Source organism: Triplophysa rosa, linkage group LG21 (assembly GCF_024868665.1).
Source record: "Triplophysa rosa linkage group LG21, Trosa_1v2, whole genome shotgun sequence".
NCBI classification, from domain to species: Eukaryota; Metazoa; Chordata; class Actinopteri; order Cypriniformes; family Nemacheilidae; genus Triplophysa; species Triplophysa rosa.
In genome coordinates this window covers 15,581,168-15,608,491 of record NC_079910.1, presented here as the reverse complement: position 1 = coordinate 15,608,491, position 27,324 = coordinate 15,581,168, and the positions used below count along the sequence as shown (strand labels likewise).

Genomic DNA, 27,324 nt, shown 5'->3' with positions numbered 1-27,324 from the left:
ATTAGTAGACGTCATTACTCCACCACCTGTGTGGCGTCATCAACTAGATTGCTGAACCAACTTGGTTCAAACGATTGATCTCCGACAGGGTTACCACGGTTTCGGGGGACAGTCGTAACTACATCGTTAATTTCCCCAATGATGCATCGTACTATGGTGGTCAACCAGCAAGTTATGTCGTTGTTCGGGAAGCGTATTATAAGTTAGTAACCGTATTATATTTTCTCAAACATCAGACCTCACAGTACATGGATTTATGCGTTTTTTCTTCAAAAATGCAAAAGAAATTGCCCAAAAAACTACCCAACTACCCAAATACAACTCTTAAGAACCTAAGTAACTACTTAAAACTAAATTGTGTGTAAAAGCATATACAGTAATGATTTATAATTGTAGCTGTCAGGACAGATTTCACTGGAATTATTTCCGCGTGTAAAAAAAGCATAATCTGCAATTTTATGTTTCAAACGGAGATGGCGATAGAGAGGCGGACAGCTTTAATCTCGTAATTTTCATAATTTTAAATTTGTCATTTCCTTTTTTTACTTATATTCATCTTTACTTCCTAATTGGTTAATTTTTTTAACCAGTCGTATCAAGCATTTCACTACATGTACAGTATGTATGTGACCATTAAAACTTGAAACAACTAATATTGTAAAAGCACAAGCTTTGCAGGTTGTCCTTCCTCGAAATCATTCATGTTGGGTTTATTGATCTCACTACGGTTACAGGCATTACTCACGGGTTAGAGAAGGGGATTGACTTCAGTTAACTGTCCATACGGGCATTATTCCATCTACAGGACATCTCGAGAGTCTCACCTCTTTAGTAAATTACCCTGTCAAACACTTGACTGTGTGAATGAAGCCATACATCTTTAACTTCCTTATAACCATATTTCACTACAGTATATCACATAAATGATATCAATGCTGTAACATGATAAAGCAGCTATTCTATTCCCAAAAGCATAATACATCAGTAGCCTTCATGTGTGGGCCGTTTTAAGACTCTGGGGGTTACTGTCATACACCGAGGGTGCTGCAGACACACTTGCCTATCTGGCTTCTTCTGTCAGCAGATGTTGGAGCGTGTCTGGTGCTGTAACTCCCTAAACAGGGGCAGAGTACAGATCACACTCCGAGCCTCTGCTGAAACTGCATTTCTTTCCTGAGGGAGGAATAAAACAGGGATTTCTGTGTCGAAGTGTAATGAGATGGAAACACATTTACGCATCTGAGTTGCTCAGCATGCACGTATAGTTAAGTTAACCGCACACGCCCCCTTCTCTGGCCCGTTTTCCTTCCAGGTTTTTAATGCGCTCTCGAAATGAGATGGATCAGGTGGTGTTGAGATCAGCGCTGTGTTGACAGTCTCTCAAGATGAAGCTCTCTAAATACACAGAAAGACTTGTTTTAAAGGCGCAGAGGCTTAACCTAAACAGCAAACAATCGTGCCATCTGTGCCTCGTGACAGACTCTGGTAAGGAGAGGGGAAATGTAACACATGAGAATAATACATATGATTGTGTGCAATAGTGTACTGTCTTCAGCACAAGCGTGCCATGTTAAATATTGAAGCTGGATTGATATTTCTGTCAACCAATCACTGCCTTCTGCATTTAGGGTTACATTTTGATGTGCAACAACTAAGATATATGTGAATGAATCTATATTTTGGTGTTTTATAACGTGTTGGTCATAGTGAAATCTCAATGGTCGAAAATTCTGCTCCACAAAACTGCGCTTGTGCATTAAGCACCAAATATGTTCTGATCAAGGTTATTTTAGTTAATTAAATAAAAACTTTGAACACAATACTGTTTATTGAAATCAAATCAAATTATTTGGAAAAACTTAAACTGAACGAAAATTTTTAATGTTGCCTCAGAAATAAACTGAAATAAGTTTAAGGCACTAAAATGATAATAATCAACAAAACCTAAAATAAAAATAAATGAACATTTATTAGCAATACATAGCAACATACTAAATAAAGAAATACAAATACAGCTCACAAATCCATGTCAACTGCAGCTGCGCAGTGCGCAAGGGTGACTACACGCGACTGAGGTAGGCTATGAAAGAACGACGAAACTAAAGTAAGTTTCTAAATAATATCGATCGTTAATAGCCCCTGTAGATGGACGTCAGAATTTGTTTATGCAAAGCAGAGAAATAGAAGCGGAAAGGAGATGATGAGTTTGAGGGAGGTGATACTTGATAAAAAAAACTACTGTACATCCCCAGTCAGGTCTCAGACATTAACGTTAGAGGAAAATCCCAGGAAAACCTTTGTCAAGTCTGTGAAATTGCATTGTTGCTTAGAAAAACGTTTGTGTTCTGTCCTTTCAGAAATGAAATTAATATATAATTTACTAGCTCTAGTTTAGGACATCACATAAAAAGTTGGCAGTATGGCTCAGATAACAATGTGCTAGTAAAGGCAGTACAGTTTAATGCAGTACAGTTTGTTCCAAAAATGAACCAACTTTGTTTGCACATGGCTGTTAAACCAGAAAATATTGTTTTTTTAAGATAAAATATGTTCTTTATTTTAATTAGAGTCATAAAATGACTGGTTTCTTGAAAAATGTTAATTATTCATTGTTATCATTGTGTAATGAATGCAGATGTGCAAGAAAAACCATTTTTCCATACAGTGCATGCAAACATGTTAATAAAGTTTATGTTAAGTATGTTGAAGATACTTCAATATTTTTAAATAGGCTACATAAATGTTTACCATCCCCAGTATTGTTGCACTGTAAGAAAAGTGGTTTAAGCAAGGGAAGTTTGTGTAGTGCATTGTGTTGCAAAAAAGTGATAGAAAAGTCATGGGGGCCTGTGCCCCAGCAGAGCTTTAGGTCTAGCAACGCCCCTGCTGCGCTGTAAACCCATCTTTTAAAAAAGGCAGAATATACTCTAATAATATAAAGGAATCTTCCAAACCGATTTTTTTTAGTTTAGTTTAGTTTTTTTAGTTACGACTATATTATATATCTCTAAAATAACGGATAGTTTAACTTTTTTTTTACAATGTGTTGCATCGCACCTGGCAAGGTCACCAGGTATAAACCATCCGATTACATTTCGCATGGTTCCAAACATTTACCTTTTTTTCCATTTTCCATATTTGTGACTACTGGATAATGATTTTATATGAATCATTTCTGAAAATTACAAGTTTAAAATGCCATGATACTTCCAAGTTTCCTGTGTGAACCCTAGTATTACAAACAAACTATAGACTGAGCATAACACTCAACAAAACTACCAACACAAATCACTACGCTGTGAACTAAACAACAGTCTGGTCCATAACTGTCATTCAGTACCTGTATAATGTTTTTTGTGTCACTCCAGGGAAGTGTCATGCATGTAAGGTTTGCAGGAGAGAAAGGCGTTAACAGATATCGTCATGGAAACTCAAGACACAAGAACATGCGTCAAGATCTGTATCTGAATTATCACTGAATCTCTCTGACCTGTAGTCGCATGGAGCGTCTTCATTCATGCCGTGAGATTCCGGATCAGCTGGAATTTCCTCCTTTTCCTTCACTGCAATGAAACATTAAAGAGATTATTCATTTGTAAAATAGGACGTGTTTGAATACAGTGGAACTACTTCAAATAGACAGTTTTGTTCAAAAGGTCTTCTCAAGTGGTCTGTACAGTGTAAAACAGATTCAACAGCCATCCTTGATGTCATTTCAAAGACAAAAATGTTATTTATAAGAAATAATATTGAAGTCCACCTGAATGCATTCTGTAGCCGATGATAGACAGTGCATTTGTGCAGGAAAGACTAGAGGAATCTGGTACGGTCTATCTCGCTCAGTGGATGCAAATCAAGGACACTGTCTGTCTGCCGACGGAAAACGCTTTGAATGCTGAATGGTGATAAAAAAGAAACGGCTTCACACAGGAAAAAGCTTGTGAATAGCTTGAGGCATCTATTCTTTATAATTTGGGAAGACAGTATGGCTAATCGGCACAGTGGTGTAAGAACAGGGGAATTTAATATTTTCTGATCATGCATTTGACTCGTTTTACTTTCAAACAAGGACAAAAGGTCTTTGCATTGTTATGCACAGAAAATCTGTCATGGTTATGCATGTGTCTGACTCCTTAGAGGACATAACACGCTTTTCTTAAATCAAATAAACCATTTGATATTGATTAGAAGTTGACATAAAACACACAAACTCAGAGGTGAATGTATAAAATACTGTGATGTAACAGAATAATAACAAAATTGAATTGTAAATTTAAGCCTTTTGAACAGCTTGAGGGAGTATTATTGAACTTCAATTCCACATATCTTCCGCTAATTGCATATATAATATGAACAGTTTTTTAGTTCTTTCCAAGAAATTTAAACAGAGTTCACCAGCAACGGGAGCAAAGATTGGGGGAAATAATACCATGTGGACCTTGAGCATCTTTTAAGGATGCGAGTTATGTAAGAAATATAAAACCTGTTAAATCAAAGCTGGTCTAGCCAAGATTATATAATATCATTGATAACACTTTACAAATAAGGTTCGATTCGTTTACATTTGTCAATACATGAACGAACAATCCTACGTCATGTAGTAACAGCGATTCGACAGTCACGTGCCGTGAGGGCAGGACATGAGAAACGGGCTTTAGGCGGTGCCAGCAGGTGAGGACAGAACCGCGCAACACAAAAGCACCGAGCTAAGGTCAAGACGTCATGACCACAGCCAGTCGAGACCTCAGACAAATGGTGCTCATTCTGAATACATAGCCGTAGGAGCTTGCTGTGACCTTTGAAGCTATTTGTGTCTTACCTGCGTACTTGCCGCCTTTCTTCCTGAACACAAAACAGCCGATGAGGACAAGCAGAGTCAGCAAAGCCATCACACACATCAGTGCCACAATCCACTGCTGGGATGCCTCCAGTTGCTTACTAGTAGCTGCAAGGACAAAACAGAGTTACCATCACATAAAGTCACCCATCTATCCAAGTTTTGATACAAAATTGAATGTCCAATGAGATGGAACAAATCCTGTTAATGCATTCAATGGGATTTTAGATTGATATACTAACTCAACCTCCGTCGCTGTTCTCAACTTCTTACCTTTCTTCGTCTTGAAAACCTCCTCAAAAATACTAAAGTCATCAAGCCTGCGTGAAGCCAGCAGGCGAACTTTGTACACAGTTCCAGGGCTGAGCCCTTCAATGAGGTGGAAACCTTTAGATGTGTTTACAGCTTCAGAAATCTGCCAGACACCACCACCTGAAGGAATAGCCGTATATCCCGTTACAGTACAACCCGCCAGCAAAATCCAAAAGAGGGTGAAGCGAAAGATTAGAAAAGCTGACAGAAGAGTACGATGCACTATATAGTCAAAGGTATGTGAGGACTTTTAATTTGACATATAGAAGTGTTTAAAACAAAATATATTTTTTAAATTATAATCGAAAGCACGGAAAAAAAATTACGATCTGTGACCCTGGACCACAAAACCAGTCATACGTAGCAATAGCCAACAAAACATTGTCAAAATTATCAATTTTTCTTTAATGCCAAAAATCATTAGGATGTTACGTAAAGATCATGTTCTATGAAGACATTTAGTAAATTTCCTATACCGTAAATATATCAAAACTATTGTTGTGAGTGGATGCAGCAAAACAAAAATGGCGGGAAACACGCCGACACTCAAAAAAATGTATCATAGTTTATAATTGTGTATTTTCATCCTTTTGATTTTATATAGTTAAATTGCTTAGAATCAATGTAAATTTGCTAATTGTGACAACTATTCGATTTAATTAGTTAAAAGTTATGTGAATTGTTCAAATATAGCTAGCTGTGGAACAAGCCAGATCTAATTAGTTAAGTAGTATTAGATTTTTTTAAACACAATTTTCCTTAAATGGAATCGTTTAGAAGCTGAAATGACGCCGATCCTGTAGGTGGCGGTATTGCATGTCATGTCCATTTGTCAACTGCAAAATCCAGACATCGATCGCGACCAGGTTGCAAGTTAAGTCACATCTATATTAATCATCTTTTAAATTTTGACAGTTTTATGTGTATGTAAATGTGTTATTACTGCTGTTAATATTGTAGTACACTACTATCAATGCTCTGTCTGTCATATTTGAGTTTAGATGACTAGCTAGCAAACGTGCACATGGTGCTAATAAATAAAAAAAGGACTTGCTTAGCCATTTTCAGAATTACACGTATTACTAAAACATATTACTAATATAAACATTTTGATGATATACATTTCCAGATTTAAAAAAAATAGTTTCTGAGAAAGAGTATGACCCACGTGTATTTGTTAAATCCGACAGAAAAATTGTAGCTTCTAACAGCACCGTATGAGCTATGACGCTATAGTGGCTGTGTGCAAGACACATTTCAGATTTCAGCCATGATCTAAAATTAGCAAATGTGAGCATGAGTATATAAATCGATATTACTCTATGAAACAATTCACCATGGGAATGTAAAGCTGATGTCACGTGGCTCACCACCAAGTAGGATCGCACTCAGCTATACTTTTATTGTCTGTTTATGATTTAGCTTGCGTAAAACAGTATAAATTACATTTATTCTCTAATATTTTGCAGTAAGTGATGTTTTCTCTTTTTTATGCACGGATATGTGAATGTGGCATTGAAAAGTGTGTGACGCTCCATTCCCATACGAGTGGCTGAAACATTTCCAAAACGGTCGCAACTGCAGGTATCTCTGTCTACCAACTTGACTCGCTGCTGCCCGCTCTTTGTGAAGTACCCACTCAAGTTTTGTATCTGCGTAAAGTTTAGAATTTCAGCTTTCGGGTTCATCTACTCTCCACAACATCATTACAGCGGTGAGCCAATAGAGAGCGTTAAAACAAACCTGATTCTTCTTAGCGACGGCCTGCTACAAAACCTCTGATGGAAGCTTCAAAAGCAATTTTCTCAATATTTCTCAAATTAAATAGTCCTATCCCAACAAACCATACATAAATGGAAAGCTTATTTATTCAGCTTTCGGATTATGTATAAATCTCAATTTCAGAAAATGTACCCTTGTGACTGGTTTTTGCGGTCCAGGGTCACATTTGTCTTCAGGTAAATTGAGGGCCATGCCAAGCTTGATTATTAATTAAAAAGGTAGTCCAAAAGTACACCATTTGTGCCAGGTGTAATGCATTAAATAGTAATGGAAGCCGATGGTGTGGTGGAGGAGAGTTTCTTACGTTGATTCATTATCGCAACATAGAGCTCTGAATCAGAGTCATCTCCTGTGGTGCTCCAGTGGATTCTTGCAAAGGTGTCACTTATAGAGGTGGTTACGTTGAGCACAACTGACAGAGAGAAATCAGAACAAAAAATAGAGATAGGGTTGATAGAGTAGGTCAGTGAGCACAGAAGAAACCCAATACAGTCCTTCAACCATTAGCAACAGCAGGAAGACATCCAGAAACGTAAAGAACACATTCTTCAAGTCAACATGAAACAGCACTAGCAAACCAATGTGACATTTCTGAGTGAAATGAGACATTCAATGAGACAAAAATGTGGGATGAGATTGTATGCCTTTATTTTTATCTCTAATTGAAGTGTGAAGAATGGCCCTTTATATTCCAAATTGAAGAGATTTCATGTTGACTTAAAAGACTAATTCCCCAACATTCCCAAGGATGGAAATGTTGAAATATGAAGACAAAAAATATGTAGATAGATGAATGTACGGATACCTAAGTTAGGAAAGGTTTTGATGACAGTAGAAGTGCCCAAAGTAGGTGAGGTGAAAGAGAAATGTTGCCCTGCAAGAGAAAGAGCATTCAGACCTCATGCATTTCCCTGTAGTGTGAGTGGTGTGGAATATAAAACTCAGAAACATATTTAAAATTCTTATCTAGAGCCTTTGTGCAAAATACTGTACACGCTGCATTATTGATCATCGCCCTGCATTATTAAATAGTTACAATTTTGCTTAATTAAAATCTAACATAAAACTGGTCAAATAAATACAGGTTTTACTCCAAAAAAACTTGCAGAAAAACCTAAATGCAAATAAGGTAAGCACTTGATTTTACAGTGTTTTTGTTACACATGTTACATGTACTTTCTATAGTAATAACAGTAAATGATGCAGAATTACATACAACTAACCCTAAACCAAATCAGACCCTAATCCTAACCCTATAGTAAATACATGTTGTTAATTATATTTTTCAGTATTTAAATGTATAATTACACTGTAAGGGGCCATTCAGACAGAACGCGTCTCTGCGTCTAAAACGGAGAGGTATGGTTTTTTAAAAAGCGCAGCCTAGAACGCGAGGGTCTCGAGACGTGGGTATCCAGACACCGCCACTATGCGCCTCCTCCGCCATGTTGCCGTCAATTAAAACAGTTGTCATGCCAACTTGCTACTGTAAACAGAAGCTCGCAATGCTTGCCCCGCCTCCAAATTCTTCTGATTGGTTCACTGCTTTTGGAACTGACATTGATGAGCAGCGCTGCATGTAAAAGTTGAATTTTTTTAACTTGACACGGCGTCTTTAAAACACGAGACGCGAGCGTAACGGTCAGGCACGTCCGTCAAACGCGTGTTTACATAGAAAAACAATGGGAAAGTTGCGCATTAGAATGGAAAAATGCGTTCTGTCTGAATGGCCCCTAACAAGGACAACTTAAAAAAGTTCAAACTGCATATGTCAAATCAACATTTATATCAGGCGTTCAGAGCTCAAACAAACTGGGGACAGGTCTGTTCCACCAAGTTTATGGAAAGCAGAAAAAGGCAAATAAATAAAATGCAACTAACCATATATCGCCACGGAAAAAAATAAGAGACCATTTCACAATTCTTTTCAGTTTTTCTAAATGTACCATTTTGTAGGTATGTGTTTAGGTAAAGTCTGTATTTGATCAGACCTCAAATACTGCAAAGAAAACAAGTTCATATTCATCCCTTTTAAGCAATGGAACAGTCATATTTGTACATTTATTTAGGAAAAGTTCCAAAATATTTTTTATGTGCTAACCTGGATTTTTATCACAGTTTTCATGTGTCTTGTCATGCTGTCAGTCTTTCACATTGCTGTTGGATGACTTTGTCACTCCTGAGGTTTGGTTTTGTTAAAATTCAACAGACACTGGACTGGAATGGCCAAAATACATCTAGTCACTGTCACTAAGCTGTGTGACATACTTTTATGGACAAAATGAAAAAATACATATTACCAATAAAAATGCACTCAAATATGGCAATAAAGCATAACCACAGAAACTGTACAAAGCAGAACTACTGCTTTATATCAACGGCCCATTATATCTATTTACACCAAAGGTTATATTTATATGTTCTTTACTAAATTAACTCTGTTTATTCCTGTTAGATACAAGAGTGGTTTTGTCAGCATTGATTAAGACGGTGTGTTTTGTTCTCTTTAGCAGAAGTTCGGGGACAGTGATATTGATTTACATAGAAACTTTTAAAAGACTAAAGTAAATTTTAACAGCAGTCAAGGTGAAATAACAATGAACAAGAGCTGTCAGTGTGTGAGCGCTTGAAGGACAACTATGCTCTCTTTCTTCACTATTCCTGCTTACACAACATACAGAAGAAGTAAGTATTGCCATCAAACTAATGCCATAGTACTACATCTACTGGCCCTTTCATTAGTATGACTAATGTTACAACTACAACATTTTCCCATTGCGTTGTTAGTTACAGTACTAAAAAGAGCATTATCAAGCATGACGGACATATTTTTTTGAAAGGGAGATGTTACGGTGTGTTGTAACCCAGGGTATATTATAACAGATTACAACTATTATTTAATTTGTACTGTATACTGAAAATACAGGATTATATCAATAATTTTACAGAAAGAGTTACAGACATTAAAACAAACTGTGCTACAACCTTAATAAGTATCTACACATATATCTGCTATATCTAAGTGCATACCAAGTATGTTACATACTCAATTGAGATGAAGTGACGTCATAATGTTGAAAGTTCCTCCTTATAAGACGGTATAGCATTAAAAGCATGAAAAATATGCATTATAAACTACATATCTTCAAAAACGTCCATAATTTATGTGACCATAAGCTAATGCTGAGAAGTTTTCCTGATACAGTAGCTTTAAAGATTAGCATTAAGTTGCATTTAAAGGTCACAGGAATGAAAAAAAAATGCAGATGTCATGGCAGAAGCCATTTTTATGCTCGCAAAGGTTACATTTGCAAAAAAGGGGCAACACATAGCCTACCAACTAAGCTGCAAAAAGCTACACACGTCGGTATGTCACACATACAGTTCTCTGTTGAAGAAATTGGAGAAACTTCTGGAAATGCATGTTCGGGCAAAGTGACTAGTTCACGAGTGATAAGAAGAAAAAAATAGGAGCATAAAAGGAAATGTGCAATTCTTATCAACACTGTGGCCTACAAAAAAATCTGTAGGAATATATTTATTTCATTTTTCTGAGGCAAAGCTACTAAACAATGTCTGGCAAATGATTTTAAGGCGTGCAGATAACCCACCATTTCGTTCATCGGATCGCTGCGAATTGTGCATTTTAGAGCGAGTCTAATCATTTTCCAGCGTTCAACAAGATCTTGCCAAAAGCGCTTCTGGGTGGTATAAGTGCTGCTTAATAATTTCTGAAAGAACACCTTGCGGCTGTGCTTTAGTTGTTACTGTATTTCTCTGCACTGACACTTTTTCATTGACTTCAGAAATGGATTCTGACACCAGCTCAACTCACATGCTTCAGGGACGGTTCCTCCCTCCTCACTGGCGACCAAACCACAGCCCACCCGTGTGCACGCGCTCAGATAGAACTTATACTGGTGGTCTTCCTGCAGATCGTGCAGGACCCACTGTGTCGTGTCCGGTGAGCTGATGTTCACCGAGTTAAGCTCGCCCAGGGTCTCACCAACTATAAAAATAAAACATCATGAATTCAACAATTTTAAATGAAAATATAAAAAACACGAAATTCTACGAATTACTCCAAAAAGGAGTAACAAAAAAGTCTATCTTTATTTACTATTTTATTTACATAATATTCAAATGATATACTACAGTATAATATTAAAGGGATCATATGGCATGAATACGTGTTTTTCTGTGTCTTTGGTGTGTTATAAGTTGCCCATGCATGTATTAGACACATAAAATTGCAAAAATGAAAGTGTGGGAACAAAAGATGCATTCTATCTAAAAGCGAATGCTCACCCAGACCTGCCTGAAACGCCTCGTGTAACCACACCCCCACAAATCTACGTCAGTTCGTGGTATGATTGGACTAAGACCGCCCAAATGTATACACAAGTTCCCACCAGACGCGGATGAAGCGTTAAGCGCGAGTGATTTTCATGTTAAGTCAATGCAAAGACGCGATAGGACATCCTGCGGCGCGATTCGCGCGAATGACGCGATTTGCACGAATGAGGTGTTTGACGCGCGTAACGCACGAGTTGAAAGATCTGAACTTTGGCAAAGATTCGCGCTGCGTTATCCAATCAGGAGCTTGCTCTAGTAGTGACGTGCAGCGTCTGTGCACGAAGGCAGCCCAGAGAAACAGATAAGCAGCGCAACTGAAGTCTATTTGAATTATAAACAGAGAGCGTCTTTGCAATAACTAATCACATATTTAAAAACTGCAATACTAATTTATCGCTAGAAATGCAATCAGAAGTTGTTGAAAGTGAAAATGAAACTTGCATTTATACAAAACTATGCCCCCAACGGGCGTTTCGGCCGCCATTTTATGTTTTCGAGCTTGCGTCTGTTGTGAATTTCACGCGCGAATGAAGCGAGTAAACTCAAAATGTTCAAGCGTCCAACTACGCGTGAATAGCACAAGTCGCGATTGGTGGGAACGCTTGGTAAGGTGGGTGTACCTGTCAGAACAATTGCTTTGCAACCTGATGTTCCAAATATGGTAAGAGGCGTTACATTTCCCTCACACGCTTGCAGTATTCCACCAATCACTACGCACTGGTTAACTGGCCAATCATAGCACACCTCGCTTTTCAGAGCCATGAGCTTTGTAAAAAATCTGCACGTTTCAGAGAGGCGGAGCAAAGAGGAGATACAAACATGCACGGTATGTGGAAAATAAAGCGTTTTTACACCTTAAAAAATGTATACACATTGCATTACATCTAAAACAAACGATAATATTTGTTTTAGCCGTGTCATATGACCCCTTTAAAATTGTCAAAAATTTCTTTGTTCTGTTAAACACAAAAGAAGATATTTTGAAGAATGTATAAGCAAACAGTTCTGGGGCGCTTTTGACCACCATTGTCATTTTTCCTACTATGCTAGTCAATGGTGGCCAAGATTTGGTTATAAGCATTCTTCCAAATATCTTTCTCTGTGTTCATCAGAACAAAGACATTTATACAGATTTGGAACAACTCAAGGGTGAGTAAATGATGACAGAATTTGTATTATTGGGTGAACTGTCCCTTTAAGTCATTATTAAATAAAAATTAAATAAAAAATAAATGAACCTTCAAGTGAATCTGGCTCACGAATTGGACTAAATCATTTATTTAAATGTAACTGAATGTCATTGAATAAAGAGCATGTGTGGTACAGCATAGACTCATTTTATGGTACTGTACTTATACAAGTTCTCTTTGTTATTTTTGGAGCTTGTCAGGTGATTTAAAATTTCTGTTTGGTGTTCCACAGAAAAAATAATAGACCAAATCGCTTTACAACAAATAACAGCAGAACTTTCATCTATGGATGAGCTATTTCATTACGCAACATGGATTGTCAAATTCAGTGAGGTACATGATGTAACATAATACATCTGCTCTTACTTGTCTGGTATTGCAGCAGGTAACCCGTGAGAAAGCCGTTGGTCTCGCGCGGAGGCGCCCACACTAGCGTGATGGAGTTTTTTTGAAAGTTTGTGGCTCTCAGTATATGAGGTTTGTCGGGAACTGTGGGAAGATGTCAGACGCCACAAGTAAAGAGACATCTAAAAAAAATTCTGTTCAACTTCTCACCCAACACTACAGTATATAAGTTAAGAAAAGGTAAGAATTAACCTTTTAAAAAAATAAACAAGTAAAACTCTTGAAAAATGTAGCAGTAAATTTAGCACAAAACCAACAAAGTTTAAATATAAACTGAGACTGCGCTAGAACTTAGCAAAGCCTCAGCACGCTGAATTTGAAGGCTTAAAGTGTCTAGTGCCAAAGCTTTGCTTGCCTCCCTGTGGAGTTGTGAAAGAGACGGCGCTGCTGCTGGGCCCGTTCCCTTTCCTGTTGAAGACGTTGACAGTCAGGTTATATTCAGAGAAAGGCTTCAGTCCTGGCACCATGGTGTGACTTCTGTTTCCAAGGATGGTGAGAGACTGCTTCTCTGAGGGGATTCTCTTAGAGGTCAGAAGACTTTGAGTCTGCCACCAGTGCACCTGGGAGCGAGAGATGAAGTGGAAGAAAGAGGAGGAATGCAGGAGAGGAGGAAATATTTAATGAGAAGATACAGCGTTTAGAGAGAGAATCGGAGACACGGGGAGGAAGATAAAGAGCAATTAAAAAAGAATAACTCGGCACACGGGGATAAACTAAAGAGGGAGTCTGTAATAGCTTTAAATATTTAGCTTGTGGCTGACTGAAGAACCACAGACCTCTTCATCTGAGAGGTGCTGAGATGGTGGGGGCACAGAAGGGGTCGAAAACTAACCATGTATCCTACAGGATGACCCCTGAGAGCGGCATGAGGCACCGCTAACCAGCTGACCCTCAGCAGTGTGGAGCTCAAAACCTCCACAGATACGTTCTCTGGAGCTGCTAAGGGCACTAGAAAGGACAACAGAACAAAGGTCAAGGTCACGCTCTATAAATAAGTGCGCCATAAGATTTCATACATTACAAACATTTCTAAAGTAGCATTGGGGTGAAAATCAGCATTGGTTTAGGTCATACGTCAAAAAAGGGGGCAATTCTCGCTATTAACAAACCATTAACTAAGACTTTTTCCCCAATAAACTCTTAATTTGTTGCTTATTAATAGTTAGTAAGGTAGTTGTTAGATTTAGGTATTGGGTAGGATTAGGGATGTAGAGTATGGTCATGCAGAATATGTGCTTTATAAGTGCTTATAAACAGCCAATATGCTAATAATAGGCATGCTAATAACAACTAGTTAATAGTGAGAATTGCCCCCTATACTGAAGTGGGTCAGGCTTTATTTTAAGGTCCAGTTCTCGGTTTTAGTAAACTATTAACTACGACTTTTGCTTAGTCAACTCTTAATTTGTTGCTTAATAATAGTTAGTAAGGTAGTTGTTAGGTTTAGGAATTGGGTAGGATTAGGGAAGTAGGCATAACAATAACAGGCATGCTAATAAGCAACTAGTTAATAGTGGTTTTAGTGTGTGTAATCAAAACAATTATTTAAAAACTATTTTAAAACGTTTTTTTGTGTCATTTTCGGTATCGGGTTCGGCCCAGAATTTTCACTTCGATCTATGTCTAAGTCTATGTGGTATTTTTAAAGTCCGTTGTGGTCAATAATTTTATCCCTTGAAACTAATCTTTGACCATCAACATTATATATTTAAACTTTTTTTCCCTGTGAAAATAAATGTTCCTGCCCTAAAATGACTTCATTAAGTATACACAAACACATGAATATGCAAATTAGCCCCGCCTCCACTCAATGGCACTCGGCAGTTCCAGGCGCTGCTGAAAGTGAAGTGAAACTGAGAGCTGACACAGCAGTGCAGCGATTGTTTCAGCCCGAATCTAAGCGCCATCTTTGCATATTTATGTCTCACTGCTGATCCACAGGGGTCAAATGAGTTGATGTGATTGGTTACAGGTTTACGATGTCATTAATCGGAGCAGTTTCGAACCGCATTTTTTAAACGGTCTTTGGTAAGCTGCAGTTTTATGGAGAAAATACTCAGCAATGGTTTAAAATGGTAAATCTGCACGTGGTTTGTCTTAAACCATATTAAAAAAATATAAACATACTGTATAAACAACATTAAAAACTTGATTTTCACCACAGGGGGTCTTTAAGGGGGTTATTTTACAGTATTAAGAAATGATTTCCACATGAAAAAAAAACGTTTTGTGTTTTAAGGGACAGAATGATCAACTACAGGGGGAAAGGGTACTGGGGCAACCAAGACAAAAATGGATTGTAGTTAACCCTTGTGTATTGTTTGGGTCCAAGGGACCCATTTACCACAAAAAATATTGTTTTGTATATATGTAAATATGTGTTTATGGTGTCTACATTGCTTGTAATGTCGATAAACATCTGTCAAGTATTTTTACATGAATTTTCTGTCTGTATTAAATCAAAAACCAGATGTTGCGTGTCCACAACACCCGTGAGCATCCAAAAACATGAACACCACACAAGGGTTAAGTGAAACAAGGATTGTATTGGGGAAAAGCACTACAGAAAAATAATGCAGTGAAAGACTTTTTTGCAACCGCAGCAAGCAGAACTGTCAAGATGTAACCTACAGTACAGCTACACAAACCATGTTTATGCGTACATACTGTACTGTACAATGCTACAAGAATAACAGGGACATCATGATGTCTCATACAGAAACAAAACCAGCCCGACCTGTTGCATCATCCTCAGGACAATGCCAAATGTCAACTAGAGACAAGGGGAGAATTGGGAAAGGAAAAACAACAAATGGTATCACATGCAGTGAGTACTTGACAAAAGAATGTGCCGATCCACAAAGCACAAGCTAAAAGCTCAGCAGAAAAGATTGATCCCTGTTAATAGTGGATTAAATCTCTCGCTCTTGACTAATCTCTTAATCTGAAGCATTTATTGTTGGCTGATACTGGACGTGCCAGAAGACTGGCTGGGTAATACACTGTCATACTCACGGTCTTCCCCCGAATAACCCGATACCACTCTGGGTTCTGGTGCCCACCCGTGCTTGTTGTGGGCCTGGATCTTGATCTCGTACGGGACAAACGTCGGGGTGTTTTCCACCAGAAATGAGTGTCTCTTCACCATCTGCTCTTTCCAACTGTCCTCGACCCCCAGGAGCCTGTAGCTCAGTTTATATTCCAAATCGGGACTGTTGTGCTCCACAGGCAAGAGAGGCTGGTGATTAAGAGAAGAACTGGGTCGATACACTTGCAAACATTACTGTGCATTTGGATCATTGAACATTTAGGTGTGTGTGTGAGTGTGTGAGTCATTTGCTGATGGGTTTGTCAAATTTGGCATGGGGACTTCTTTTCTTGGGTTCCTCTCTTGGCTTTCCTTCAGAGGACAAGCCTGAAAACATCAAGACGATGCCGGAGGAGGTTTGATTTATTCATTGAGCAAACCTGGCCCACGAATGAAGAATCGCTCATATATTTGACTGCCAGTGACAATTAGATTATTATCTTTCAATTAATACACCAAACGTTCCCAGAGAAAAACTGCTCAGAGGTTGTTCTTTCATAACTCAAGAGGTTCTTCCAACAAATTAAAAAAAGTAAGTTTGTTGACTGGACAAACCATTTTACATTAAACATGGGTTTAGAAAGTTCCCAGCATGCATTGCAGCATATAAAAAAGATGACGCTTTGAGTGTTTTATATATTCATTTATTTATGGGTAGTTGACAACTAAAGCGTAACATGTGTCCTATGGTGTGACAGCAAACATTTAGAAAACAAACTGTTAATAATTTATTATTTTATATTATTTATAATATGAAATAGAATAATTTATCGTCATTGTTCGTCTTTTTTTCAAATTTTTTGCTGTGACACCATAGGACACATAACGCTTTATTTGTCAACTACCCAAATGTTATTGTTGTCACTACAAGTTGTTGTATTTTGTGATGTTTGATGATTGTCACCACGATTAAGGTTGGTCTTATTCAAAAAATCAAAAGACAAGACGATTTTTTGGTCTTTAATAGATGTACTCAACAACAGGACAGTGGAGCGAGAGACAGGAAGTTATGGGGTGAGAACATAGACCGTGACGTCCCCCGTAGGTTTGTGAAGAGCAATTCTGAAGCCTAAAGTGGGCGGAGCCTGCCGTCGCCATCTTGGCAGCGCGTTACTTCCGGTTAATCGAAAATGGGCAAAATGGCAGGACGTGGGTGGAGCTGAGGTGCCTGGTTGGTGAAACCACATGTCACTCAAGTGGCCACGCCCTTAATTATGCAGAATTTAAACGCTTAATATAATTTAAATGGATGAGTTATAAAAAAATTCACCCCTTACAGTTGTCATGAAGGCAAAATTAGCTATGTAGACCAAAATCATGTTTTGTACCAGGCTGTAAAAATGTCTTTTTCTGCTATAAAGTTGGGCATTTCAACATGGGGCTCAATGAGATTCTGCTCTGTTTTGCAGTTTAAGTTTCACGAGAGAGACCGGAAGGTTGCCGCTCGGGTGAGAGAGGGGGATCGGGAGCCGGGACTCAAACTTGAGTAGCCCAATGTGCTGCTACACAAGTCGAACCACATCTTTAATTTTTTTATTCCTAAAATGATTATGTTAAAACTATAAACAGGCACAAATGAGACAATAATTGACTTACAGTCTAGTGTACAATAGAGCTTTAAAATGTAAAATGAATTCAAATTTGGCCCAATTACGAGAAACGTTTCGATGCAAATTAGACTTGCAGATTTTGGCTTCTTTGTAAATCTAAGCACAGTCTGAGACACAACTGAGATCTAAACTCCAGAACAGACACATGTGAGACCCTTGCGATCTTTTTCCCAAGATGCTTGACTTTCAAGCCAAAATTTCAATTTGTTTTCCATTTAATATCATTGTGAGTAGTTTCAAAACTTCAACATTTCATGCCTGCTTGCCTTATGTCATTGCTTTATTCTTGCTTCTAACCCATGCATAAATGCATACGTATTAAAATAATTTAACAACGCTGTTCACATTCATTTTATTACCTCCCAGCTGATGTCCATTTGATGTGGCAGGTGACCCTCAATCCTAATGTTTTCCGGGTTCCTGTCAGGAGCTGTACAAATGTGAATATGAATAATTGAACATCTGTCTCAGTCCATGATATCATTTCACTCTAACACTGTCGACGTGCATCATGCGTGACCACGTCCGAGCATTCGTTGATAGTCCAAGACAGTGCTCGCTTTTAAAAGAGCATTAAAATTGATGGAGCTTTTATAGACATCTGTATCATTTTCTAAGGGTAAATTCTCACAAAGACTTCAAATAAGTGCAAGGTGAACCAAGGAGAGCTTGAAGATGGTAATCTACCAGTACCACAGGCAATGTAACACAGAAGCCCTACCGCAAGGAGGTGTTCTGTATCGTTCAGAGGGCATGCTGGGATGGCTTCTTCCGACAGCGTTGACGGCGATGACTCTGAACTGGTAGTTAATGTGGCAGTAGAGCGTCAGGGGGGCTGAGACCTGACTGCTGGCGACTCGTAGAAGCTCCTTCCACTTCTCAGGCTCCCAGTGGTTCTCTTCATACTGGATGATGAACTCTGCTCGCAGACAGACAGCACGACGGTCATTGAATGTACAGAGTACGTGCTCTCAATACACGGTGGGACGGTCCCAATGGGAGCCCACTTAAGATAAGGGCTATGAGCAGTGGCTTTCACACCACTTTATTAAATTCTGCTTAAAGCCAAGAGAAACTCCAGAAGTGTTGAAATTGTTAACTGTTATGCATGAAGGGTACATTAATGGAAAAAGTTTTCTTTGGAAAAGTGTATTTATAAGGTCTGATGTACCTGTTATAGGGCTGTTGTGATCAGAGGCAGCTTCCCAATGGAGCTTCACGCTTCGCTCTTTCAGGTCAGAGAGCATCAGCTGGACCGGTGGATCAGGGACATCTAAATCACATTACAAACATTAAAATTAGTTATTAATAAGGTTAATATCATAATTACAACATTTAAAAGAAACAAAAAATTAAAATCCTTAAGCTACTCCAGAGGTGTCTCCCTTTTTTCAGCTAAACACAAACAATGGGCTTAAAGGAGTCATATGACACGGCTAAAACGAATATTATTGTTTGTTTTAGATGTAACGCAATCTGCATACACTATTTAAAGTTTAAAAAACGTTGTATTCTCCACATACCGTGCATGTTTGTATCTCCTCTTTGCCCCGCCTCTCTGAAACGCGCTGATTTTTTACAAATCTCATGGCTCTGAAAAGCGAGGTGTGCTATGATTGGCCAGTTAACCAGTGTGTAGTGATTGGTTGAATACTGCAAGTGTGTGACGGAAATGTAACGCCTCTTACCATATTTGGAACATCAGGTTCCAAAGCAATTGTACTGACAGACGATACAATGAGATTTACAATTACGCCCACCTTAACTACGTATACATTTGGGCGGTCTTAGTCAAATCATACCAGGAACTGATGTAGATTTGTGGGGGTGTGGTTACACGAGGCGTTTCAGGCAGGTCTGGGTGAGCATTCGCTTTTAGATAGAATGCATCTTTTGTTCCCACACTTTCATTTTTGAAATTTCACGTGTCTAATACATGCAGGGCTGGGAGGGTTACTTTAAATATGTATTTCGGTATAGTTACAAATTACTTCATAAAAAATGTAATCAATAGCATAATCCAAGTATCACAATATAAAAGTAATGTAGTCCGATTGCTTTTGGATTACTATGGATTTTACTTTACAATTACTGTTTAATTAAATATTAAACAGTTTCTCATTGACATCTAGTGATTAAGCTTGGTATCGCAGTCTAAATTCAAAATATTGGAGGGCCAAGTTTAGCCAAGTAATGGTTCTTCTGGGTTTCTTTGGCTTGTTATCAGAAATTAACTACAGGCACTCTATTATTGTACCGGAAGTAAAGAGCAGTCCACGAACACGCGCAGTAACGTTTGTTAATGTTGTTGCTTTGAAACCGTCAATAAAGTAAGATATTTTTATACAAAAAATATTCAATTTAAAATAAATTATTTTCAAACAAATTCTTTCTTTTCAGATCTGGAAAGGTATGCAAGTGAGTACATATAAGATAACTTTTATTTTTCAGTGCACTATTCCTTTAAATACACTTTATAGGAAAGAGAACATCATTTCTGGTGCAGGGGGACATCTGTAGAGTCTATCAGGATTTCAACTTGTATAGATAAGGGTGAAAATGGATACATGACTGATTTTAAAGATTTAAATGACACTTTACTCCAATTTGCTGACTGCTTGATGAACATACGCCATACAGAACTCAAAAGCTCTACAACTCTGACAAGCTCTAATCTGATTGGCTGCCTTTAGGCAACTTTTGAATGTAACCAGTTTTTTTATCATCTCACCCGAAACCAAGTCGTAATTACAAGGCGTCTAATTACTGCTTTTAAGGAAGAACTAAAAACTGGATTTGCTCAGCCAGTTCAGTGTCATCAAAACTCTGAAATCCCTTTGAAGTTTTGTTTGAGCCATTTACTGTAATAGGAAGCAACAAAGATATCCACATGTGAAGTTGTGTGATCGAAATAATCTATACTTACTGTAAACAAATTATAACTGTTAATTTGAAATGTAAATATAATAAAGCAATCTAGCAAAGTATTGTTATTTAGTCCCTGAAGTTCATTTTATATGATTTCAGAGAGGCTGTGTCTAACCTAACACAGTTACATATGCAGAAGCCTGGTTTTGGTCCAGCGATGTTCGAACAACGCAGGTGTAATTTCCTTCATCACTATGGCTCACATTGGTTATCTGGAGAGTCCCATGATCTATGGCATATCTGCAAATGAAAACAATTGTATAATCATGTATTTCTGGCATTAGCAACAGAATCATATTCACTTTTCTTTATGTAGTATTCCTAGTGTTTACTATTGTATGCATTGATGTCACTTTCCCACGTGAACACTCCGGGACACGCACCCTTGCATGCCAGGACACGTTCCCTTGCATGGTAAAACACGCAGCAAAAGGGCTGCTTTTAATAGGAGAAACAAAGAAAACGAGACTAAAACACGCAATTATTTGCTGAAATCAAAAGCAGTCGATCGGTGATCCTTACACTCAAAAAATCCCTAAAAAATAGGGCACAATATACTGTATTAATATGAAGCAATTTTTACAGTTGTTTTACCTGTATTTTACATTTTGCACTGCATTAAATTACATTTTAGCATTAACGGAAATGTCCGTAAAATAAAGGACGATGTACTGGTAATTTTCTGCCAGTACTTTATCAGTTTTTTAGGGGATTTTTTAAAAGTGTACGATTTACAAAGGAACCAGGTGTCCTTGGACACTGATTTGTTGCGCGAAATTGCATTTCCTGATATTGTAAGCAGCCCTTTTCTGGAGTGTTTTGCCACTCAAGGGAACGTGTTTTGGCGTGTTCACATGGGAAAGTCACGTCAAGTGCATACACTGCAAAAATAAATTCCGTAAAAAAACGAAAATTTTCTGTCAACTGGATTGACAGTAATATGCCGTAAAGTAGTTTTTTCCTGTAAAATTACAAGATATAAGGATATATATAATAAATAGTTTTCCCCGTTTTTCTTGTAATGTGATGTCTTTTTGTTTAATTTGATAGTTTTTGATCGTATTTCAAAAATAAAATCTTGGAATTTCCCCCCCGTGTAAAATGATGTGTTTTCCTGTTTTTCTTGTAAATTTGCTGCCTTTTTCTGTAATTTTACGTGTTTTTTACTGTATTTCGAAAACACACAAAAAAAGTAAAAAAACTTTTTAAAAAACAAGGGTTTTTGTACAGTGTACCTTCTATACGGAAGTGACTGTCAGTATAGGGTATAGATTTAAAGAATTAGTCTTGAAGCATGGAGCTAACAGTCACAATAATACAATTTGACACAACATCACAGGACAAATGTGTAGAAGATCCTTTTGGAAAAGAGGTTATAACCACTAACCACTAACTAAAGCACCTTTTTATTTTCAAGAGAGACGACATTCCTCCCACAAGGGTTTAGTAATACTGATTAAAGCTTGCAATTACATTGTAATCTTTGTCATGAGATTACATTGTCATGAGAATTGCTCATGATTACAAAGTGCAATTACTTAATCCATGATTCTGGCACTGAAAACTATAAATACACAATATCTGCAAATTCTTCCTGTTTTGATGACACTTCCATAGAAAGAGTATTCACTTAAATGGATATTTCACCCAAAAATGTTTCATCATTTATTCACCCTCATGTCATTTCAAACCTGTATGACTTCTGCAGAACACAAAAGAAGATATTTTGAAGAATGTAACTGGACAACATTGACCCCCATTGACTTTCATTGTATAAACCACAGAGACATTTCTCAAAATATCTTCTTTTGTGTTCCACAGAAGAAAGAGTCACATACAGGTTTTGAACCACATGAGGGTGAATAAATGATGACAGGATTTTTATTTTTGGCACAAAAAGTAAAAAAAGTTCACCAACCCTTCTGAGAGGTTAGAGATGATTTTTGTACCATCCTTCACCCAAAGGACCTCCAGCTCTCTGCTCAGGGTGGGGTCGCACTCCACCTGGCATTCCAGTTCTGCCATAGATCCTCTTTCAACACTCATATCCTGAGGAGCTTCTACAATCCTGGTTGAAGCTATAAACAGCAGAACTTCATTTTCAATACCGTCAATGAATCTTGCAGAACATTTTTCAAAAAAAAGAAAGAAAAAAAACGTGCTTAACCTTTAATGAAAAGTTCAGTGAAGATGCTGGCCGTGCCCTCCGAGTTGTTCGCGAAACATTTGTACTGGCCCATGTCTTCGTTCTCGACTCTGTGAATCTGCAGGGAGCCGTTCTTTAGGAGAGAAAATCTCTCCCCATCTACCGAGCCCTCTGGGTCTTCTCTTCTCCTACAAAACAAACATTGAACCCTTCTCAGGTCTCTCAGAAATAGGCGCCCATGGGAAAGGCCTTTACCGCCGTGTCTGCAGATGCTCTGTTGATAAGACTGAACCCGGCGTAGCCTAGTTTTTTAGCTATAAACTTGACTTTCAAAATGGACCAAAGGTTTTTGAAAGAAAACTTTCTAGGACAAAGGGGGTAAAAATACGAGTGCAAAAGAGGGATCCCCCAGAGAGCGCAGTCATCTCAAAAGGGCTATAGATCTTTCTGTGTCTTTTCCCAATGTATTGTGCCGTTTTCCTTTATTTAATGCACTTGACCCCACTGGACCTGCAGTGTTGCTGTCGGGCATTTGTGTGTAGCTACTGTCATGCAGCCATTATCTGAAAACTATTTCATGTAATACCCTTCTAAAAAAGACCTGCAGTTGGTGGATCAGCATAGCCACACGTTTAAATCTTTGCTGGACGATCAGCCTGCTCTTTCTCTTTTCGCTGTTGGCATGTTCTAGTTGGCCACTGCTGGTAGGTATCATAACCACCCATCTAAGAGCAAAACTCATCTTTTTAATACTGACAGATATCTAGGACATTGTACTCTGGTCATGATTTTCCTGCATCTCCATCACATTGCATTTATGGCTTAAGTCAAAGGTTCACAAAAAACCTGCATTTGTGACAGAATTCTCTAAAATGAGCAGAAAGTTAATGCTGTGAATATTATAGTGATATGAATAACTCTTTTTTTATGTTTTCATCAAATATAAAGTTACTAAATTGTAAAATGTAAAATAAAGGTAAATGTAAATGCAAAATATATAATATAGTTATCCCCCCCCATGCCCACCAGGAAAATCACTTGGCCCACCTTTCATCTCTATCTGGAGCCAGGCCTGGTTTCAGTGGCAACAACATAAACGTTATGTGGCCCAAACTTTAACACCATGTCAACACCGGATGCGGCGCAGTGCATGCGATGCGACAAAAGACAATAGAACGCATTATAACTAGTGCTGTCAATAGATTAAAAAAAATAATCTGATTAATCACACATTTTTTCTGTGAATAATTGCACATAACATTAATGTTAAAAAGATCTGACACCCTTTACCATTTTCACAGCTCTTTGCATTCATTTAGGATTTTATTTAACACGTTGAAATCTGTGTTTACGAAAAAGCTACACAAAACGGGCTTTCTGACATAATCTTGTGTGGTTTTGTTCATTCACGCACTAAAGAGAACTTAATACTGGTGCACTGTCTGACAGAGATTCACTGAAGCAGCCTTTCGCCCGTGACTGTATACACCAGACGGGACCGCTGTCAAGTTGCGTTGTGCCGCGTCCCAGAACTAGAAGCTGTCTATCTACACTGAACGCGTCAAAGCCATGTTTCAAATCATGGTTAAATGGTTTAAAGGCCTTTACATGAATAAGAGCGTGATTATATAATGTAACGCTAGATAAAGGATGACCAAATAAACGGATGCTGCATTAATTGCGTTAAATATTTTAAAGCATTAATCTGACAAAAATGGATTGCATGCGTTAACGCGTTAATGTTGACAGCCTTAATTAGAATCCATTATAATTAAAAATGTTGTCCACACTGGATGCGGCATGCCGTGACACGACAATCCCATTAGAACAAGCTGTGTGTCGCGTCGCCTCATGCCGGTCACGTCTGGTGAAGTTGCGATCGTTTTTACTTCTGTATTGTGATACATTTCCAAGTGAAATGGAATTTGGAATGAGAAAAATAGTGGGCGTGGCTTTTGTCTTTCTCTGCGATTTGATTGGATGTATAAAAGCAGCCGTTGCATTTTGAAATAGAACTGGCAGTAGACTGACGGTTGAAGGGAAGGAGTTTACGAATGCTCCGGCCAAGCCGTCTAACACACGTCATTTAAGATGGATAGTCATTACAGCACAGTAGTGCATTTTCAGATTTTAACTGAAGATTATGAGGGCACACAAATTTTAAAATGAGAATGACCCACATTGATAAACTATTTACAATAAACGCTGCAATATTTCATGGAAAATAATAATTGTAATTTTAAATTTTATTGAGACTTTACCTTCCGGTAGAAATCCGCAAAAAATCAATATCTGTTCACTCATTCATTCAAACGCAGACCGGAAGTTAATTTCGGGCCAGGCACATGCATCCGATGAAACTGTCTATATATCAGCAAATACTTTTTTTAACAAAACACATATGAACACAGGCTTCCCACACTTTCTGGGAGAAATATCAGCATTTATTAAATGCATGATGTCTTTATTTTATGTCAAACATAGCATAGGGCTGTCATGATATCAGATTTTCACTTCACGGTTATCATGACCAAAAGAAGTCACAGTAAAGATATTGTTACTTTAATGATATTGTTAAGTCTATTTAAATGTTTTTTTAATAATGCAATAAGTCTAATTCATCTTTACTTTTATTTTTTTCATTTTTGGACAACAAATTACCCACATAGTTCACCCAAAAATACAATTTTTTATTTCCAGTATTATCATATGCGTATAATTAACAAAGTATTGATTATCATGGTCATATTGTCATCCAATGGGCAGAGGCAATAAGGTGCTATTTGTTAACAGCAATGAATAAAGAAACATGAACATTATTCCTTGTTAATGTTAGTTCATGTCATAACAGGTTTCGTGTTAGTTCATGGTGCATTAACTCATGTTAACAGTGACAATGTTTGATTTTAAAAATGTCTTACTAAATGCTGAAATTACCGTGAACTAAGAATAATAAATGCTGTAGAAGTATGGTTAATTGTTAGTTCATGTTAGCTAATGCATTAACTAATTGTTTACAAATAGCGCCAATTTAACAATAAATAAAGGACATGTTCAAAAATGAACAGTAAAGTAAATGTTTATTAAAAACTAAAAATATCTGGCTTTTGGTGGTTTGCGTGTGTGTGTGTGTGTTATTATATATTATGCTGATATCTCCAAAAAGTTTTATATCAATGAATCAATAAATCAAACTATGTAAAACATGAACTGCATTTTTCTTACTGTTCATAACAGTTCTTATGTGTTTGCTGGTAATTTATTCAGTTATAATTTATTGTTTTGTATATTGTTATGGTTGAAATGAAAAAGCAAAGAATTTTATAAATTACCCCTGATGTTTCCCTTTATTGAGTAAGAAGTAAAGTAATATAACATATTTATGAATATTTGGCATAAAACGGAAAACAAAACAAAATTAATTACTATGACTAATTAGCCTGAAAATAATTCAGAATGTTGTATATTATTCATTTTGTGGTGAACAATTAATTTGTGTCACAAAATAATATTTACTCAAAATCTTAAAATGTGCTTCTCTGCAGCGAGTTTCTAAACTCTAGCTACTTTTCTACATCCAGTCGACAGGCGGTGGCAAAACAAGCCTCTTTTTTAGCATTTGATTGTCTAGGAAATAGTCACAAGTTGATCATGACCTCTGGCTCACGGGAACTTTAAAAAACTCACTCCAGAGGAACAGTTGGGACATTTTAAAGGGTCATATGACACGGCTAAAACAAATATTATCTTTTGTTTTAGATGTAATGCAATCATCTAAAGCTGAGATGTCTTCTAGACAGGCTGTAATGCGAGTTGCCTAGCTATATATCGAGCTATACACGATTTAAGGTTCAAAAACGCTGTATTTTCCACATACCGTGCATGTTTGTATCTCCTCTTTGCACCGCCTCTCTGAAACGCCATATTTTTTACAAAGCTCATGGCTCTGAAAAGCGAGGTGTGCTATGATTGGCCAGTTAACCAGTGAGTAGTGATTGGTTGAATACGGCAAGCGTGTGAAAGAAATGTAACGCCTCTTACCATATTTGGAACATCAGGTTCCAAAACAATTGTACTGACAGGTACGCCCACCTTACTTGCGTATACATTTGGGCGGTCTTAGTCAAATCATACCACAAACTGAAGTAGATTTGTGGGGGTGTGGTTACACGAGGCGTTTCAGGCAGGTCTGGGTGAGCATTCGCTTTTAAATAGAATGCATCTTTTGTTCCCACACAATTTTACGTGTCTAATACATGCAACTTATAACACACCAAAGACACAGAAAAACACGTATTCATGTCATATTTCATGATTTCAAAGATTTCAAAGATTTCATGAACGCTCTCGCAACTTCACTCCAGTTCCTAAACTCACCAGTGAATGGTGGCGGGCGGAGAGCTGAAGACTTTACAGTCCATAATCACACTCTTCCCCAACATGGCGGCGTACTCCAGATAATTCCGTGTCAAAAGCAAAGGTGGGTGATCTGAGGGAAAGCCAAAACATTAGTCAAAACATTTAAGCGCACGGACACATCAAACAGCAGGGGCGGCATATGGCTCACTTTAGTGTTGTAGTTTGAAACAGAGGCATCCGGAATACTCCCGGATTCACAATTAAACTTTAAAAAAAGCTATTTGCATATAAAAGAGCTCTATTTTCCTGCC

General features: G+C 37.7%; 1 protein-coding gene across 4 annotated transcripts in view; it reads right to left on the bottom strand.

Moving 5' to 3' along the window:
• chl1a (cell adhesion molecule L1-like a) overlaps positions 1-27,324 on the bottom strand; it is a 74,116-nt gene that overhangs the window by 2,766 nt on the left and 44,026 nt on the right. For 3 of the 4 annotated variants that reach the window (XM_057363041.1, XM_057363040.1, XM_057363042.1), the window contains exons 12-26: positions 27,032-27,143; positions 22,676-22,842; positions 22,427-22,586; positions 20,624-20,748; positions 18,752-18,853; positions 18,302-18,499; positions 17,940-18,010; positions 15,898-16,120; positions 13,715-13,830; positions 13,238-13,442; positions 12,844-12,966; positions 10,767-10,940; positions 7,737-7,805; positions 7,236-7,343; positions 4,952-5,269 (exon numbers count right to left, since the gene is read on the bottom strand). In XM_057363041.1, the coding sequence (XP_057219024.1) occupies positions 4,989-5,269; positions 7,236-7,343; positions 7,737-7,805; positions 10,767-10,940; positions 12,844-12,966; positions 13,238-13,442; positions 13,715-13,830; positions 15,898-16,120; positions 17,940-18,010; positions 18,302-18,499; positions 18,752-18,853; positions 20,624-20,748; positions 22,427-22,586; positions 22,676-22,842; positions 27,032-27,143 (2,234 nt within the window). In that variant the 3' untranslated portion in view covers positions 4,952-4,988. The other variant, XM_057363044.1, reaches the window with a different exon arrangement.